The sequence below is a fragment of the Odocoileus virginianus genome, chromosome 26 (assembly GCF_023699985.2).
Source record: "Odocoileus virginianus isolate 20LAN1187 ecotype Illinois chromosome 26, Ovbor_1.2, whole genome shotgun sequence".
NCBI lineage: Eukaryota > Metazoa > Chordata > Mammalia > Artiodactyla > Cervidae > Odocoileus > Odocoileus virginianus.
In genome coordinates, this window is record NC_069699.1 from 12,301,601 (window position 1) to 12,321,149 (window position 19,549).

The following is a 19,549-nucleotide window of genomic DNA, read 5'->3' on the forward strand; positions in this document are numbered from 1 at the left end:
AAGGGACTTAAACTGTATCATAAGAAAAGTAAAATAGATTTTTCTCCATCCATCTCTTCTGTCTCCTTGTAACAAATTATCCTGCCACACTTTCCTACCATTCTTGTAACCGTTTATTAAATCTTTTAACATGGACTGAATACCAGATGTACACACGTTACTTGGCTGGCTAGGCACCATGGATTACAGTGATGAATAATGAGGTTCTATAAAAAGACAATGAAATAGTGCCATTTGCAGCAACATGGATAGACAGAGATTATGATACTAAGTGAAGTAAGACAGACAAAGACAAGTATCATATGATATCACTTATATATGGAATCTTTATTTTAAAAAAAAGAAAGATAATACACATCAACCTATATACAAAACAGAAATAGACCCACAGACACAGGAAAAAAACTTATAGCTACCAAAGGGGAAAGGGGAGGAGGATAATTAAGAATTAACATATATATACTACTATATATAAAATAGATAACAAGGGCCTACTTGTATAGCACAGAAAACCATACTTAGTATTTTGTAATAACTTACAAGGGAAAAGAATCTGAAAAAAGAAGAGATACAGACAGACAGATACACATATAACCGAATCACTTTGCTGGACACCTGAAAGTGACACACTGTAAATCAACTGTACTTCAATAAAAAAATAAAATAAAATTTTAAAAATTAATAAAATAAAATGAGGTCTATGCCTTTAAAATGCCTACAGGATCTTCAACCATGAGTTTTATTGAAACGTACTGGAGAAATCAGGGCACATTTCACACTTGGAATTTTATTGATGATTTACTGAAAAACTACGTAGGAACACACAGTTGTGCTACAAAAACCTCATCTCCAGAGTTCTGAACCTAAGGCTCGTAGTTGGGCCTCACAGGAATCCTCATCTCCTGAAATGACTGCACTGTTCTCAAAAGGCTGTCATGGCTTTCCTTAATCTAAAATGGTAATAACAGCCAATGGACTGGAACCACATCTCATGCAGCAGAAACCAAAAAAAACAGGGAAAAGATGAACAAATTGCCATGTACCTGCCAAGCTTCTTCCTTCCTGAAGTTCTAACTTGTGAAACTTTGCTTCCAGTGTTTGAGCGTCCTCTAGTGGTTGTCTCAATCGCTACAGTCAATCGGTCTTAACGGTGGCGTACCTTGCAAAACTTTGTTTCCTGTGTTTGAGTGCCATCTAGTGGTTGTTTCGACTGTTACAGAACTAAAAATTTTGTTGGATTCAATGGACATGAACTTGGCAAATTTCAGGAGATGGTGAGAGGCAGGGAGGCTTTCCCGTGCGTCCACGGGATTTCAAAGAGTCGGATGTGACTCAGTGACTGAGCAACACAATACAAAAATCTTGTAAGCAATAACTGAATTTGTAAAAAGATGGCATTATAAAGGAGCACCTGACACAATTTCAAGTTATTTTGAAAATCCCTCACTATCCAACAGAAAACAGTTCACAATATAGTATATGTTAATTCAAAAGTTCCTCGATAGCTAAATACACACTATTACTTTTTAAAATTAACATCCAAGAAATAGATGTTAATCCAGACATTCAAGTAATCTAGTTAACGAAACAAAGCTTCATCTAAAAATTGTTGAAATCACAATGAATAGAGCCCAGAAGCCATGTAACTCCACCACATCACCTTCAATAACTGCCAGTGTTGAACATGAGAGGCTGTGCTGAAGTGTGAAGGTCTACTGAGCTGACTTTATAGCGGCTGCCATATTCCATGAAAAACACTTAAGTGAATACCCATGAAAGCTGTATGTTCTAAACTGAGAACATTCTCTGCCATTCCTAACATTTCAGTAATAAAAGAAATTACCTCAATAATAGGTGCATTTTCCTGGAGCTCAGCTGTGTGCGAGGCCAGTAAACCAATCACCCGAACGACCTTGGCCCTTCTGTAAACAGAGAGAAAATGCTTCTGAAGCGGAGAGTCAGGACCAAGGAAATCAAGCCCGTTTAGTCACATCACACAGCTGTGAGCGTCACCATGAGAGAAACGCGGATGGACCCACGTGCACGGCCCAGAGCAACGCCCCCTTGTGTACACAGGAGGCATGAACACAACGCCCCCTTGTGTACACAGGAGGCATGAACACAACGCCCCCTTGTGTACACAGGAGGCATGAACACAACGCCCCCTTGTGTACACAGGAGGCATGAACACAACGCCCTCTGCGGCCCAAATGCGCGCATGCGTGCTCTGTCGCTCAGCAGGGTCCCACTCTTGGTGACCCCATGGACTGTTGCCTGCCAGGCTCCTCTGTCCACGGGATTCTCCAGGCAAGAATACTGGAGTGGGTTGCCATTTCCTCCTCTGGGGACCTTCCCGATGCACAGATCAAACCTGTGTATCTGGCGTCCCCTGCACTGGTAGGTGGATTCTTCACCAATGAGCTACCTGGAAAGTCCATTTGTAATGGTGACAGAAACTGAGGTTGTGCTTTAATGGTGAAATGGAAAGTAAAAATTTTTCAAAGATCTTCGCCAGAGAGAGGAAAGAAACAGTAATTACCCCCTTTCATTATGTGAATGGTTAAATAAACTGTGGTACATCCAGACAATGGAATATCTGGCACTAAAAAGAATGAGCTATGAAGCCATGGAAAGACATGGAGGGACCTTAAATGTGTGTTACCAAGGAAAAAACACCAATCGGAAACAACTACATACTTTATGACCCCACTACATGACCCTCTGGAAAAGGCAAAACCATGGAGGCAATAAAAAGGTCAGTGGCTAAATAAAAGTCAGAGGTGTGAACAGGCAGAACACAGATTTGCTTATTATCCAATAAATACTGTATGATTCCATAACGATGGCAACACATCATTAAACAGTGCCCAAACCCACAGAATGTACAACACTAAGAATGAACTGTACTGTAAAGTACAGAGTTCAGATGATTTTGACATGTCAGTTTAGGATCTTCATTGATAACAAATGTACCATTCAGGTGGGAGATACTGATAACTGGAGAGGCAACACATATGGGGGAGCAGAGGTATATGGGAAATCTCTTTACCATGCCCTCAATTTTCAGTAAGCCTAAGACTGCTCTAAAAAATAAATTCGATAAAAACCAAGAAAGGGTGAATTTTATCTCAATAAAAGAGTAAGAAAGCACAAGAAAATCCAGAGTCAAGAGATACAAAATCCCACATCCATCCTACAGGAGTTTCAGGAGCAGAAAAAGGATGAAAAAGAGATGAAGAAATCACAAGGATAGAGAAAAGCAAAAGAAAGGCTAAAGCCTTTAAGAGACCGACTGGCAAAGAAAATTTGTAAAAAGATATATCCTAGTAAAATTTTGCAGGCCTGCAATATAAAGAAAAACTCTTTTTTCACTGAAAAACAGAATCCAACTGGTCACATATAAGAGGAAGAAGAAAGAGGCGGGCTGGGCCCTGAGTCTACCAAAACTGCAGTCAGGACAGGAGAGAATGAGAACACACACCAGGGCACAGGGTGGGTGTGGTCTGAAGGTGCTGGGAGGCCTCATTCAGTCTGCTGGGCCTGAGCCCCAAAACCACAGCCAGAAAGCTTCAACGAAGGAGTAACTCCAGAAGCACAGCCTCTGGGAGACATCCTTCTTAAAAAATTTTTTTTAATTCTGAAAGAAACCTACCAAATGAAATCTAATCCATTAAGAAGTGAAGTAACTCACAAATGGAGAAACTGTATTTTTTTTTTAAAAACTGACAATGAGCATTTACTTTATTAAAGTATCAAGCTATAGCAAAAACTAGAAAACTCCTTCCTAGAATATGAATATCAAGGGAACCTAGAACAATCTTGAAAAACAAGAACAAAGTTGAAGTCACATTTTCTGATTGCAAAACTTACTACAAAACTATAGTAACTGAGACACTGTGATACTCACAGAAAGACATATTTATAGACCCATGAAATAATAGAGAGCCCATAAACAAACCCTCACCATATATGGTCAACACGATTATCAACAAGGCTGCCAACACCATTTAATGGGGAGAGCACAGTCCTTTCAAAAAACAGTGCTGGGGAAACTGGGAAATATACATATGCAGAAGAATGAACCTGGGCTTCCCTGCTGGCTCACTGGTAAAGAATCCACCGGCCAATGCAGATGACGTGAGTTTGATCCCTGGTTTCGGGAAGATCCCGCACGCCTCAGGGCAGCTAAGCCTGCGCACAACTACAGAGCCTGAGCTCTAGAACCCACCAGCTGCAACTACGGAAGCCCTCACACCCTAGAGCCCATGCTCTGCAAGAAGAGAACCCACCGCAGTGAGACGCTTGAGCGCCACAGCTAGACCGTTGCCCCTGCCTGCTGCCGCTAGAGAAAAGCCCAGGTGGCAACAGCCGAACAAAATGAACGAACCTGGACTCTTGCCTAACGCTGTACTAAAAAAAACAAAAACAATCAAGACTCAAAATGGATCAAAAACCAATATGTAAGAGCTAAAACTATAAAGTCGTAATTCAGCTCAGTCGCTCAGTCATGTCCAACTCTTTGTGACCCCATGGACTGCAGCATGCCAGGCTTCCCTGTCCTTCACTATCTCCCAGTTTGCTCAAACTCGAGTCCATTCAGTCGGTGATGCCATCCAACCATCTCATCCTCTGTTGTCCCCTTCTCCTGCCTTCAATTTTTATGGTCATGATTTTCAAGCCCTGCATCATAATTTTCTTAGTAAATGAAGACATTCTGACTGGAGTGGAATACAGGTTCTGGTACACTTGCAAATGAGCTTGTGTCTGTGTATGGACCTTTTATATAAAAATCTTTTACATGAGGAAGTGTAGAAACACTCACATTACTGATGGACACTGTACAGGCAGAACAGAAGCCTGTCCTGGAGAAGACCAGAGTCCGGGGCTTGTCTCTGAAACAATGGGTGACTTTGGGCAGTGGTGACCCCCGAGGTCAGAGGAATTTAAAATGGGGGTTCCCACCAAACATGGAGGCTCGTAGTCCTGTTCAGACTTACAAACATTCCAGTAAAGAGTGCAGCATAGAAAAAAACATAAATGTATAAGCTTTATGCATTGTACTTGGCAATGATTTCTTGACTATGACACTAAAATCAGACAACAAAAGAAAAAAATGAAAACCCTGGTTGCATCAAAATTTTTAAAAGTATGCATCAAAATTTTTAAATGTATGCATCAAAGAAGACTATCAACAGAAGAAAAAGGCAACTCACAGAGTGGGAGAACGCACTTGTTGAGTCAGGTACCTAATACAGGGTTAATATCCACAATACAAACAGAACTCCTAAAAACAAACATAAGACAACCGAAAGTGGGCAAAGCACCTGAAAAGACTTCTCTCCAAAGATAAACAAATGACCAATAAGGACATGAAAAGATGCTTGACATTACTAGTTATTATTGAGATGCAAATCAAAACCACATATATAACTTCATACCCATTAGAAGAGCTACTACTGAAAAGAAAGGAAAAATGGAAAAAACGAAGGCTTGAAGAGGATGTGGACAAACTATAACCCTCATGCACTGGTGGGGGGAATGTAAAATAGTGCAGACATCGTGTAAAATGGTATGACGGTATTCTCAAGACACTGAACAAAACATCATCAAATAATCCAGCAATTCCACTCCCAGGTATATTACCCAAAAGAAATGAAAGCAGGGACTCAGACAAGTATTTGCACACCAGTGCTCACAGCCACACTATCTGCAATAGTCAATGTCAGAAGCAACCCCAGTGTCCATCAACAGATGAAAAGCTAAACTATGGCATACACATATGTGGAATATTATTCAGCCCTTAAAAAGGAAGACATTCTGATCCATGCTGCAAGACAGATGAACTTTGAAAGCCTTAAGGTAAGTGAAGTAATGCAGACACCATAGCACAAATGTATGATCTCACTTCTATTAAGTACCAAGAAGATGGAAATTCATAGAAACAAAAGATAGAACTGAGATTATCAGGGGCTTGGAAGAGGAGAGATCAGGATTTAAGGGTTACTGGATAAGAGATTCTGTTTGGAACTGAAAAACTTCTGGAAATTGACAGTGATCATAGCTGCACAACATCAGTACTACAATATACGTAATGCCATTGAGTTATACACTTAAAATGGCTAAATGATAAATTTTGTTATGTACATTTTATAATAAAATTTCTTAAATCACAATATTATGCACTATCTGTGAAGTATACCTCCTTAAAGTTGATTGACAAAGGTTATGCTGGGAAAGACTGAGAGCAGGAGGAGAAGGTGGCAACAGAGAATGAGATGACTGGATGGCATTATCGACTCAATAGACAAGAGTTTGAACAAACTCAGGGAGATAGTGAAAGACAAGGAAGCCTGGCATGCTGCAGTTCATCTGGTCATAAGGAGCAGAACATGACTTGGCAACTGAACATCAAACAGTAAGATTTTATAAATGTTTTATAAATGTTGTTAGGAGTTCTAAGAAAAGGGCATTTTTTACAAAGTGACTAGGAACCAGGCTGATATGTTTGTACACAGCATTTCAGCAGTTTATCAGAAGTCACAAAAATTATCTATTGTTCTCTATCCATTCATTCTAATTCTACAAATCTGCCCTGAGAGGAAAAAGAAAAAATAGATAGGCACAAAGATGTAAGCACAAAAATGTTCATCAGTGTATTATTTACATTATGACACTATCCAAAAATAGGGGCAGGGTAAATAAAATGATCAAGTATTCATAGCCTATAAAAAGAGACATACCACAAAAAAAATCCTGGGCAAAAAAATTAATGACATGAAAAACATGTTATATAAAGGGAAAAGAGACTTAACAAAATTACACCACATTATTTTTCATTTTGTTTTCCTATATGCAGACTACCACCAAGGAGCAAGCATACCTATTTCAACAGTGATTATCCCCTAGCTGAGTTAAAGACCCTTATCATGTGCTGTCAAGGTGATAAGACCTGGATCAGAAAAAGCCTCACTGGAAGAAATAGTATTTGAATGGACAATGAGAGTAAAATAAGACTCTGAGCAGAGGGCTCATCTAGCTATCATTTTCCTCAAATTAAAACTGTTTTACAAGTAAGTGAGAGTCGCTCAGTTGTGTCCGGCTCTTTGTGACCCCATGGACTACACAGTCCATGTAATTTTCCAGGCCAGAATACTGGAGTGGGTAGCCTTTCCCTTCTCCAGGAGATCTTCCCAACCCAGGGATCAAACCCAGGTCTCCCACATTATAGGCGGATGCTTTACCAGCTGAGCCACAAGGGCAGCCCAAGAATACTGGAGTGGGTAGCCGACCCCTTCTCCCGCAGATCTTCCCAACCCAGAGATTGAATTGGGGTCTCCGGCATTGCAGGCGGATTCTTGGCCAACTGAGCTATCAAGAAAGCCCGTTTTACAAGTAAACTTCAATCTAAAAAAACAGAAAAAAAACAGTAATATCTGGAAAGGATTAAGAATGTCTGTTTTTAAAAGTCAGCAGGGGGCACCCCATTCAAAGGTGTAATTTGAGTCTCAGCTGAAGGGTTAGATGATGTTGTTTTCACTGAGCATACCACAATCCTTGTCAAAGTTCAGTAGGCTCAAAAATGACCTAAAAACCCTATTTTGTAATGCCAGAATTAACCTTGGGAGAGTAATATTAGGAGATGTGTTAAGAGTAATTATTCAAGAAAGCATTTTGTGGACACCGTTGCTTCCCCCATATTTCACCAACATGGAAGAATTCCTCTCCTACCACTGGCCCATTTTACAAAACGCCTTCACCTTCGTGTTTCCATGTGCTTCTCAACAGTAAACTAGGCTTGACAGCACCAACTACAACTTCCACACCCCCAAAATATACTAAGCACCCACTAAGAACCAGGCACCGTACAAGATACCTCATACACCGACTTCATTCAATATTTAATTGTAAAGAATTTATACATGTAACACTGAGTCACTCTGCTGTACACCTGAGATTAACACAACATTGCAAATCAACTACACTTCAATTTTTTTTTTAATTGTAGTTGTTACCTAAAATCTGTGAACTTGGTACACTATCCTCATTTTACAGATGAGGAAACTGACACTCAACTGTTTTAATAATCTGCCCAGGGGCAGACCTGTGATCCACTCCCACATCTGTCTGAATCGAAAGCACTTTCATCATCCCCCAGAGATTCCCTCAGAAGCTGAGAGTCTCTGAAAGAAATCAATCATCTGATCAAGTCTCACTGGTGACCAGAGCACAAAGCCTACTGATACTTTATCTAATGTGCTTTTCACCAAGCTTGCTGCCTCCATATAAGCAAGTACACATCCTTCCATCAGTTTACAGACCATAATCTCATTAGATTTTGTGAACCACCTTAAGGCAAGATAGAGTGGCAAAAGAAAACACCTTAGTGTAACTAAATTAAAACACAGGGATAAGTATAAAGCATTTGATTCAGAATGTTCAAGGGCTTCCCTGGTGGTTCAGTGGTAAAGAATCCGCCTGCCGATGCAGGAGACACAAGTCTGATCCCTGATCAGGGAAGATCCCACATACCTCGGAGCAACTGAGCCTGTGCTCTAAAACCTGAGAACCTCAACTACTGAGCCCATGTGCAGCACCTGCTGAAGCCCACACGCCTGCAGCCCATGCCCTGCAACAATGGAAGCCACTGCAATGAGAAGCCCGCCTGCCACAATGAAGATTCAGCACAGCCAGAAATAAACTAATTAAAATTATTTAAAAAAGAATATTCTAAACAGTAACCATGAAAAAAGTTTTAGAGTAGTTTATATAATCTTAGAATTGTATTTATAATATTAGGATAAGGATAGCTTAGTTGGTAAAGAATCTGCCTGCAATGCAGGAAACCCTGGTTCGATGCCTGGGTCAGGGAAGATCCACCGAAGAAGGGATAGGCTACCCGCTCCAGTATTCGTGGGCTTCCCTTGTGGCTCAGCTGGTAAAGCATCCGCCTGTAATGCAGCAGACCTGGGTTTGATCCCTGGTTGGGAAGATTCCCTGGAGAAGGGAAAGGCTACCCACTCCAGTATTCTGGCCTGGAGAATTCCATGGACTGCATAGTCCATGGGGTCCCAAAGAGACACACGACTGAACGACTTTAAATTTCACTTTCATTTTTAAACTTACAGTTGGAATGGTACAGAAAGGACTATGATTCAGAGTTATCATTACTTTAGAATATTTTGTAATAAGTATTTAAGAGTATGTGCTTTTAATAAATATGTTTTAACTACTTAATAAAATCAGAATAATTTATTAAAATATAAATGTTACTTACATATCCCAGTTTGGAGCTGTTCGCAAATGCTGGATTAGCAACTGGAACTAGAATATAAAAATTAAAATGAATTTCAATCACAAAATGAGATAGCAATTGACCACTAAATTAACAAATTAAACCTATATACAAATGAAATGCAAATTCCACACCAGGGAAGTAATTATTTACAAAGATGCAAAAGCACTGAATGTACTGGATAAAAACTAAGAAACAAGTACGTCCAGTTTCTCCAACTCAATTCTATTCTCTAAACATGCCACTGCCCCTCACCCCACAAACATAAGTATCAAATAAGGAACTGTAACACTACTCTGCAAGAAAATGAACTTAAATTTTTTCAAGGTAGTTCCCCAATGAAGGCCCAGAAAGGAAAATGCTCCAGAACACTCTTAACTCCTTTCTGATGACTTCAAAAGCTCTGCCAAATTCCCATGGTTTCATTGATGAGCCAAGACAGCCCAAGAAATATTATCATCAGAGGAAGAAGGAAAAAGGCTTAGAGACTCAATTCCCCATTCAGTGTCACATCAGAAACCTTGGAATTCACCAGGAAGACCTAGAAAAAGAGCCCCTACTCCACATGGGCAGCTCACTCTAGCAGCTGATGAAAAGATCTCTGTCTTATGATTTCACTGATGAAATAAATCTTACAATTACTACAAGTTAACGTAAAATGCAAGCGGAGTGTTACCAAAGAAGCTCTTCAAAGTCAATGTCGATTCAAATGCTTTTAGATCTAAGCATTAAACAGAGGACAATACTGGCAAACCTGTCATCTTGATAAATGACTTTCCCCATTTTAAATACACTGAATTAGTATTTTAGTGCTTGCTTTTCTCTCTATAGAAATAAAAACGTTAAGTGCAGAAGGCAGGCTGCAAGGACGTGAAAGGAGTATTTGCTTCCCAGGACTTAGGGACCCACCAGGGGCGAGTGGAGGAGCCTGGGGGCCAGCTCTCTGTGCCCGGCCACCACGCACAGGTAGCACAGCAGATTCAGCTTGGCTCGCGAGGCCCCCGCACTCTTCTCAGTGGAGTCCATCTGCGAGCACACTTGTTGCAGAAAGTCATTCCAATCCCGGTCTTCCAGAAGTACTAACTTATCCACTGCAGAAGAAAGAAAATAGTAACAATGGGAATTACCTGAAAAAAGGTTGTTAAAAATGTTGCAAGAGAAAGTGGAACAAAGAATTTCAACAGCTGAAGTGAGGGCAAAGAAAATCCTAACTTTACACTATCAAAACCAAAAAACACTCTAAAGATGTCACTACTTTTAGTTACTCTTCTATAGTCTTCTATTTTTCTACCCATGGAGATGTTTTAAACTATGTCAACGGAAAATTATGCTTAAAAAAACAAGGCAGATGCCTAAATTTAGTAGAATTTTCTTGCAACCAAGAGGATGACAAAATGCAAAGTTAAATAAAACTACTATGAAAAAAACAAGATGGCCTTTGCATAAATAAAGCAACCTAGCCTTAAAATACTGGAAAAGCCAAAATTTCTATAGTTGTTATGAAGTCCCAGTGAAATGACTAGTAAATGTAACTAGGTTAATACAGAGCTGAAACCATCTGGGAGTGCCACCTCCAAATGCCTACAAACAAAAGGCAAAAACTGGAAAATGAAATGCCAGCTATAATTAACGTAATTTCACATAATCTCTATATTTAAACAAAATAAGCTTTAACAATAATTTCTTAAAATAATTCAAACTAAAGTGGAAAAGGGAAGGAATATTTCGAGATAAACCCTTGTGCTTCTACTTGGAATACTTAAAACATGAACATATTTTATTTTACATTTACTTTGATTTCAATTTTTAGATTCTACTCCAGCTATGATGAAGAATCTTTCCAGGTCTAGGTTAAAATATAATTTATCAAACAAAATACATCAAAATTCAAGGTATTAAAAAAATTCTTACACTCATCCTAAATAAAACTTCCCACTAGGAAAAAAGAAAAGTAACAATCACCCTTCAAGTCTCTCCAGGCCTACATCATCCCCACAAAAATGAGCCATCTGACTCCAATCTCAACTGCCCCACTCCCTCAGAGAGAAATCTCAATTCTTCCTCATGGTTTCCAACTCTCTGTACCCACAACAGCACAATTAATGTTGGAAATTCAACTGGCTTTGGTCCAGGGCGGGAGAAGGGCCCGCATGCACAACAGGAAAACCCACCCAGCTTCACAGAAACTTTCCTGCTCAGGAGAGTATGTGGCAGCCTGGACCCAGCTGAGTGAGGCAAACGCTGGCACCAGAAGATTCTAGGGGGTTTATACAACAACACCTCAAGAAAACATCCAGCTGGCAGGAAAATAAAAATTTAGCTATTCATAAATAAAATATTCCATTTACAATTACATTTTATATTTGTATTTGTCTGCCATGAATCTATGTGTTTGATAAGCCCTTTAGGATCCTACCTGAATGTGCTGGTAGATGCAATATTTTTGGATCGTATTTAATTGGTGGTTGTTTCATTATCTGTGGTTAAAGAAAAAAACTTTTGAGATGGGTATCTGTCTCCTGATGTATCTCCTATTCAGTTCCATTCAGTCACTCAGTCGTGTCCAACCTTTTGCGACCCCATGGACTGCAGCACGCCAGGCTTCCCTGTCCATCACCAACTCCCAGAGCTTCCTCAAACTCATGTCCATCGAGTCGGTGACACCATTACAAATCAATGAGGACAGAGAAGAATAACGTAAAATGCAACACCAAAAAGAACAAGCATTCAACAGAGCCCTTTCAGATTAGTACACAAACACGAGTGATAAGGCATAAGATAAAACCGTTTCAGTTGATGTCTGCAGTAAAATAAAACTTCATGGAAAAGAGTCAGTCACCCTATCTTGGCTTACTCTTAAGCTAATTTACTTCTAGGTTAGAAATTTAGTTATTCAATAAATATATATTGGCTACCTGTCAAGGCAAAGCACTGTGCTAAGGGCAAAGGGGGAGAGAAACACATAAAAGACATGATCCAACTGCAGAGAGCTGACATTCTGGTTGGAAAGATATGACAAACATCTGTTAAACAACAGAAAAAAACATGAAATATTTATATTAGAATGCAAAAATGGCAGAACACAATTACAGACTTCAGAGAAATGTTTCTAAGAAACTAGAGAATCAATACGGACTTTAGGTTTGATGCGGTCAGGATTTACAGAAGAGCGGGAAGGTGGGCTGAGGTCTTGAACAGAAGACCATATAGTTTTCTCAAGCAAAATGAAGACTACATGTAGCAGTTGGATCCATGAGTTTGGGTTAGCTCGGGGGACTTAATTGTGACACTTTTAATTTAAAAATTCAACCCTTGTTTCTATGTCTAACTTTTCCAACAACTCCCTAGGGAGCATTTTTAAAACTTTTGCTGGTAGTAGTCTCACCAAAAAATGGCTAACGTCATTTCTAATCATGAGAAATGCTTAGGCAAACCCAAACTGAGGGACATTCTATAAAATACCTACCCAGTACTGTACTCTTCAATGTATCAAGATCATAAGTGAAGTCGCTAGGTCGTATCTGACTCTTAGAGGCCCCATGGACTGCAGCCCACCAGGCTCCTCCATCCATGGAATTTTCCAGGAAAGAGTACTGGAGTGGGTTGCCATTTCCTTCTCCAGCAGATCTTCCTGACCCAGGGATCGAACCCAGATCTCCCACATTGCCGGCAGACGCTTTACTGTCTGAGCCCCCAGAGAAGCCCAAGATCATGAGAGACAAGGGAAGAGTGAGAAATTACCACAAGACCATGGAGTACAAGGACCGACTGGAGGCAAAAGAACCAACTGCAATGTGGGATCCTGGCACAGAAAAGGGACACCGCTGGTACAAGTGATAAAATTCGAGTAAGTTCAGCAGTTACTAGCACTGTACCAATGCCAGTCCCCTAGCTCTACTAACCATGCTATGTTCCGGCACAATATTAACACCAAGAGAAGCTGCATACAAGCTCCCCGCCTCTCGCCACCACCTGCCCTGCCATCCTGCCCACCTACGAGAGCCATGGTCTCTCTGTGATCAGCCCCCCACCCCAGTCTGGGGAGCGCTGCTGACACGCACCTTCACCACACACCAGCAGGGAAAATGTCTGCAGTCCTTCACCTAAGTAAGTATGGGCAGGTGGCAAGAAAGAAAGAAAAGCAGACAACCACAAAAATCAGGGGAGAAGATAAGACTGGGGAATGAAAACGTCACCCAGACTCCAGCTCCAGGGTGGGAGGGTGTCTTTGCGTCTTTCCACACCTTCGGATTGTCAATGATTGGGGTGATGACGAGGTCTGAGTCTGTGTAGATAAGCTCTCTCATCCGGGACTCCAGATCCTGCTGACTCATGTGGCCACTTGCAGTCTGGAACAGTAACAAGAATTAAACCGTTTCCGTGACTGTGTGCTCAGCCGCTTCAGTCGTGTCCGACTCTTTGCAACCCTATGTGCTGTACCCTGCCAGGTTCCTCTGTCCATGGCGTTTCCCAGACAAGAACACTGGAGTGGGCTGCTGTGCCCTCCCCTCCAAGCAAATCTTCCCAACCCAAGGACTGAACCCTCCTCTCTCGCTTCTCCTGCATTGGCAAGCAGATTCCTTCCCACTAGTGCCACCTGGGAAGCCCCATGTTTCTGTAACTAGTGAAGAGCTTTAAGTGGCGGAGTCAGTAACATGCTAAGTAGACGCCACTGAAAAAGGTCACTTGTATCAATGGACCACCACTGCTCTTCAAAACACTTCCACAGACAGTCTCATCTGATCTTCACGAAAACCCTGTATCTACTGTATTATTATTCCTGTTTTATAGGTGAAAAAAACAAAGCTCAGAGAAAGTAGCTGACTTGCTTGTGTTCACCACAAAGGTTGGTTAGAACTGCGAAACATATATTCTATACTCTGATGTGCTCAACTATGAAGAGGCAAACTCATCTTACAATTATCAGCATGTTTTTTATCTTTCATCCACCAAAAATTAATCTGTTTATTTCCGCTTTACCAAATAGTCAATATAAAGCTTAAATTACAGTGTAAAAAAATTCCAGGCTGAAGTAAGTATTAAACGCCTATATCTTTATAAACCCCAAAGTGGAATTGATACATAATGAAAACGAATAACTAGATGTTCCCCTTCAGTTATCTGAGATGCTTCTTTGGGCTCTTCTTAAATTCAATTTTTATTCCTAGTGCTATACCTTAAGTATTTCACATTAAAAAAAAAAATTGGATTTATGCATTAAGAACATCCATTGAAACTCTGACCAACAAACTGATAACCAGAAAATCAAATCAGTAAAGTGAAAAATAAGTAGAAAAAGAAACTATTCAAAACTAAGGTAAAGGACAGAATAATCAGCTAATAAAGTTCCTGGAAACCACAACCACCACTTTGCAACTTAGAAGACAGAATATTAGAGACTCATGATGAATTAGGAGGAACTTTTGTAAAAAATGTTTAAAAAAAATTTAATAACACAGACTTTCAAAACAGAAAAACTCAAAAGAAAAGCCAAGGTGAAATCAACTGAAAAGCTTTTAAAATAATCTAAGAATTAGTAAAGTATACCAATTAGAAAACTATGTATGTAAAAATTAATTTCATACATATACAGTGAATGTATGCACAAAAAAAAGGTTATAAAAATACCATATATCATTGACTGTAGCAAAAAAAAAAAACTGTTAAATGCTCAGGAATAACTTAACCAAAAAGTACAATGAGGTCTTACTTATTAAAGGAAAAAAAACTTTTATAAAATTATGTTCCTTTGTTTAAAAATAAACATACATGTATAGAACGAAAAGTAGTTACATCAAAATGTAATCAGTGGTTACTCTAGGTAGTAATTAAATTACAAGCAGTTTTTTATTCTCTTTGCCCTCTTCTACATTTTCCAAGTTTTCTAAAATTTTTGTAGTTGAATGAAAAGCATCAGGTATCATTTAAAGAATTATAAAATTTAGGCTCCCTTATATTAATTCTATAATTAGTGCTTGAATATTCTCAATATGATGATTACATACTCTCCTCTACAATAAACTTCTGGGAAAAGAAATTCAACATTTACCACATTTTAGAATGCATCTTTTTACTTTTATACTGATTCCATATCTCACATCTAACAAAACATGTATTAGCACAGGGAGATTTTATTATAACCTTTTACCATTTCATTTGAATGCAAAATTAAGTTTCACATGGTTCAAATGCATTTCACATTACATAAAAATTATGGTAAGAATTAAAAGCAATTATATCTGCCAAGCTAAAAGTACAATAAAAGGTAACATGGGAAAATATTAAATTCAAAATATTTCTGCATTCAAAACAACTATGATTGAAAGAAACTAAAGAAGGTCTAAACAGAAAAGAAACTAAAGAAGGTCTCAGACTAAAGAAGGTCTAAGTAGAAAGAGAGCCCATGTCCGTGGAAGCAACTTTACACTGCTAACATGGCCATACTCCCCAAACTGACCTAGATGTGCAACATGATTGTTCTCACAATTCCAGATGGCTGCTTTTCAAAACCTGGTGAACCGATCCTAAAATTCCGATGGACATTTAAGAGACCCAGAATAGACAAAAAAAAAAAAAAAAAAAAAAAACCCTTGAGAAAGAACGAAGTCAAGAATTATACTTCCTAATTTCAAAACTTACTAAAAAGCCACAGTGCCCAAGACACTGTGCTACGAGCATGAGGCAAGAATCAGCCAGTGGGATAGAACTGAGAGTCCAGAAGCAAACCTTTAGTTTAAGTTAATTAATACTCAACAGGGCTTCCCTGATAGATCAGCTGATAAAGAATCCTCCTGCAATGCAGGAGACTCCAGTTCAATTCCTGGGTCAGGAAGGTCCCCTGGAGAAGGGATAGGCTACCCACTCCAGTATTCTTGGGCTTTCCTGGTAGCTCAGCTGGTAAAGAATCTGCCTGCAATTCACAAGATCCTGGTTCTACTCCTGGGTCAAGAAGTTCCCCTGGAGAAGGGAATGGCTACCCACCCCAGTATTCTTGCCTGGAGAATTCCATGGACAGAGGAGCATGATGGGCTGCAGCCAATGGAGTTGGAAAGAGTTGGATATGACTGAGTGACCAAGCACAATATTCAACAAGAGTTCCAAGACGTTTAAATGGGAAAGGAAGAGCCTTCTAAACAAATGGTGCTGAGGCAACTGGATATCCACATGTAAACCAAAGCAGCTGGATGGACCTCCTTACCTCATGCCATATACAAAAACTAACTCAAAATGGATTGCAGACCGACATGTAAGAGCTAAACAGAAATAAACGGCAACTGTTTCTCCATTATGACACCAAGAGTACAGGCAACAACAAACACAAAAAAGATAATTTGGTCTACATCAAAATTAAAAACATTTGTAGTTCAAAGGACACCATCAAGAAAGTGAAAGAACAATTCACAGAATGGGAGAAAATGTTTATAATCATATATCTAAAATATATAAAGAATTCCTACAACTCAATAATGGGCAAAAAGATTACACAGACATCATTCCAAAGAAGATATAAATTCCCAATAAGCACTCAAACAGCTGCTCAGTATTATCAGCCAACAAAGAAACAAAATCAAAACTACAGTGAGATATAATTTGATACCCACTAGAGTGGCTATAAAAGAGAGACCACTGCAGCACTGTTCACAACAGCCAAAAGGTTGAAGCACCCCAAGTGTTTGTCGAAAGATGAATGAATAAATTGGTACAAACACACAAAGGAATATTTTTCAGCCTGAAAAAGGAATGAAATTCTGATACATGCTACAAGATAGATGGACCATGAAGACATTATGCTAAGTGAAACAGACCAGATACTAAAGGACAAATATTGTGATTCCACTTACGTTAGACTACTAGGCAAATTCACAGAGGCAGAAAGTAGAACTGTGGTTGTCAGGGTCTGGGAGAATGTGGGGAATGCGTAGTACTGCCGGTTACGTAAAAATGTGACTGGATCAACACTACATGCCACTGAACTCACTCTAAAAAATGGTTAAAATGGTAAATTGTATGTAATGCATATTTTACCACAATTTTAAAATCTACTGACTGGCAGGCAGTAAAAGTTTTGTTAAGTATGTGAAAACTGGAACCCTCACACTGTGATGCTGAGAATGTAAAATGGTGCAGCTGCTTTGGAAAATGATTCAGCAGTTCTTCAAAAGGTTAAAAAGAGTTACCATATGATGTAGCACAGAATACATACCCACACAAAAATGTACACAACCGTTCACAGCAGCATCACTCAGGAGAGTCAAAAGAAGAAAACCACCCAAATGTCCACAGGCTGATAAATGGAAACATAAAATGTGGTATATACAACAGAATATTATTGGGCAATAACAAGGAATACAGTATTGATACAGGTTGCAACTTGGATGAATCTTAAACATTAAAGAAAGAAAAAAAGACAGTCACAAAGGATCCCATATTGTATGAACCATTTAAAGGAAATATCCAGGACAGGCATATTTATAAAGACAGAAAGCAGATTAGTGGTTGCCTAGAGCAAAATGTTAGAGAAACTGGAAGAAAACAGGAGTGACTGCTAATGGGTACACAGGGCTTCTCATGGGATGATGAGATTAACTGTGGTGATGACTGCATAACTCTGAGTATGCTAAAAGCCTCTGAATTATACACTTTAAATAGGTGAATTGCATGGTGTGTCAATTACATCTCAATACAGCTGCTATCAAGAAAACATCTTTGAAGCACCTCTCTCTTAAGTATTTACTAGAAAAACCAGTGATAATCAAGGAAGATGACTTAATTGTATATCTTACAATTACAAACATAGTTCACAGATTAACTTGCAATTATTCTTGTGAGTCTCTGTTATCTTGCATAAGAAAAAAAATTAAAAATTCTATCTTTGCTTACTTTGGTCAAGGGAGACGTCTTCTGTGGTGAATTCTGAGTCACAGCATCACCGGGACTTAATGCCACTGCAGTGCTGGTTCTTGGAGTAGGACGCGAACTGAAAGATGCACACCAGTTAACATTATTCAAGGGGCTTCCCAGGCGGCACTAGTGGTAAAGAATCCGCCTGCCAATGCGAGAGACACAAGAGACCCTCATTCAATCCCTGGGTAGGGAAGATCCCCTGGAGTAGGAAATGGCAAGCTGCTCTAGTATTCTTGCCTGGGAAATACCAAGGACAGAGGAGCCTGGCAGTCTACAGTTCATGGGGACACAAAGAGGCAGACACGACTGATCAACTGGGCACGGCATGGCATGCTATATACAGTATTTTGTTTTAACCAGAAGCTTAAAAATATTATTTTTTTAATGTCTGCTGATCTAGGCAGGATCTACATTAATAAAGTAGCTCAGATATTCTACAAAGCATGGAAAATGTTTATAACTTTATTTCATAAAATGTTTGAACTGGCAAATTACTTTGGTACCTACTTAAGTAACAAATTATAATCCTCATCTGTTTTTAATGATTCCTCCCACACTTACCAACGGATGCCATGCTCTGGGGGCCACTCCATTACATCCGGGTCTCTGAGTTTGAGTTTTTGGCATTTTATGAAATTCTTCCATTTAAATCATTATGGTCTTTTTGGGATGAATTCCTTCAAATTTCCAAATATCACCTCTCCTCCACTTACCTGCCTTTGTATTCATTCATTAAACAAGCATTTACTTAGGTCACAAAATTTACCAGAGATTGTACAAATTTTTTTTTAACTGAACTTAAAATGCCTAAGATGTATAGACAAACTTAACATACTTTATATTTAAATATGGGTAAAACAAATCAGGAAATTTTAGTTTATTATTATAACTCCTATGTCATGAAATTAAACTATGAGGCTGAACCTATAAATGAACTATAACACTTAATATTTACACATTATTAAAATTTTAAATACACTGGCCTAATCACTTTAAATACCATTCTGATTTTATTATTTCGATGATTACAAATATTGTTTAAGCCTCCCAGATAAAACTATATTTAAAGAAAAACACAACCTGTTCTTTCCTATAAATCTCTGTCAAATAAAGGTGCCCGACTTCTGAAATTTTAAATTCAATTTTACTTGCAGTAGAAGTACAAAATAAAGAAGTTTTAACCCTTATACATAGAAAAGTTAAAATGGTTTGGTTAAAATTTTTAAAAATACAAAGGGAAGTCTACATTCCACTGGCCAGCACCGAACAGTAACTTGCAAGGAGAGCAAAATGGGAACGTGGCATTTACTTCTGTCCTTTATTTCTGTGCAACATGGTTCACCACCAGGACAA

General features: G+C 39.1%; 1 protein-coding gene across 5 annotated transcripts in view; it reads right to left on the bottom strand.

The window, feature by feature from the left end:
- ULK4 (unc-51 like kinase 4) overlaps positions 1–19,549 on the bottom strand; it is a 487,767-nt gene that overhangs the window by 442,405 nt on the left and 25,813 nt on the right. For 4 of the 5 annotated variants that reach the window (XM_070455483.1, XM_070455484.1, XM_070455482.1 and 1 more), the window contains exons 12-17: positions 18,173–18,269; positions 13,537–13,641; positions 11,709–11,769; positions 10,202–10,383; positions 9,275–9,321; positions 1,844–1,922 (exon numbers count right to left, since the gene is read on the bottom strand). In XM_070455483.1, coding sequence (XP_070311584.1) covers positions 1,844–1,922; positions 9,275–9,321; positions 10,202–10,383; positions 11,709–11,769; positions 13,537–13,641; positions 18,173–18,269 — 571 coding nt within the window. The remainder of the gene's footprint in view (positions 1–1,843; positions 1,923–9,274; positions 9,322–10,201; positions 10,384–11,708; positions 11,770–13,536; positions 13,642–18,172; positions 18,270–19,549) is intronic. The other variant, XM_070455485.1, reaches the window with a different exon arrangement.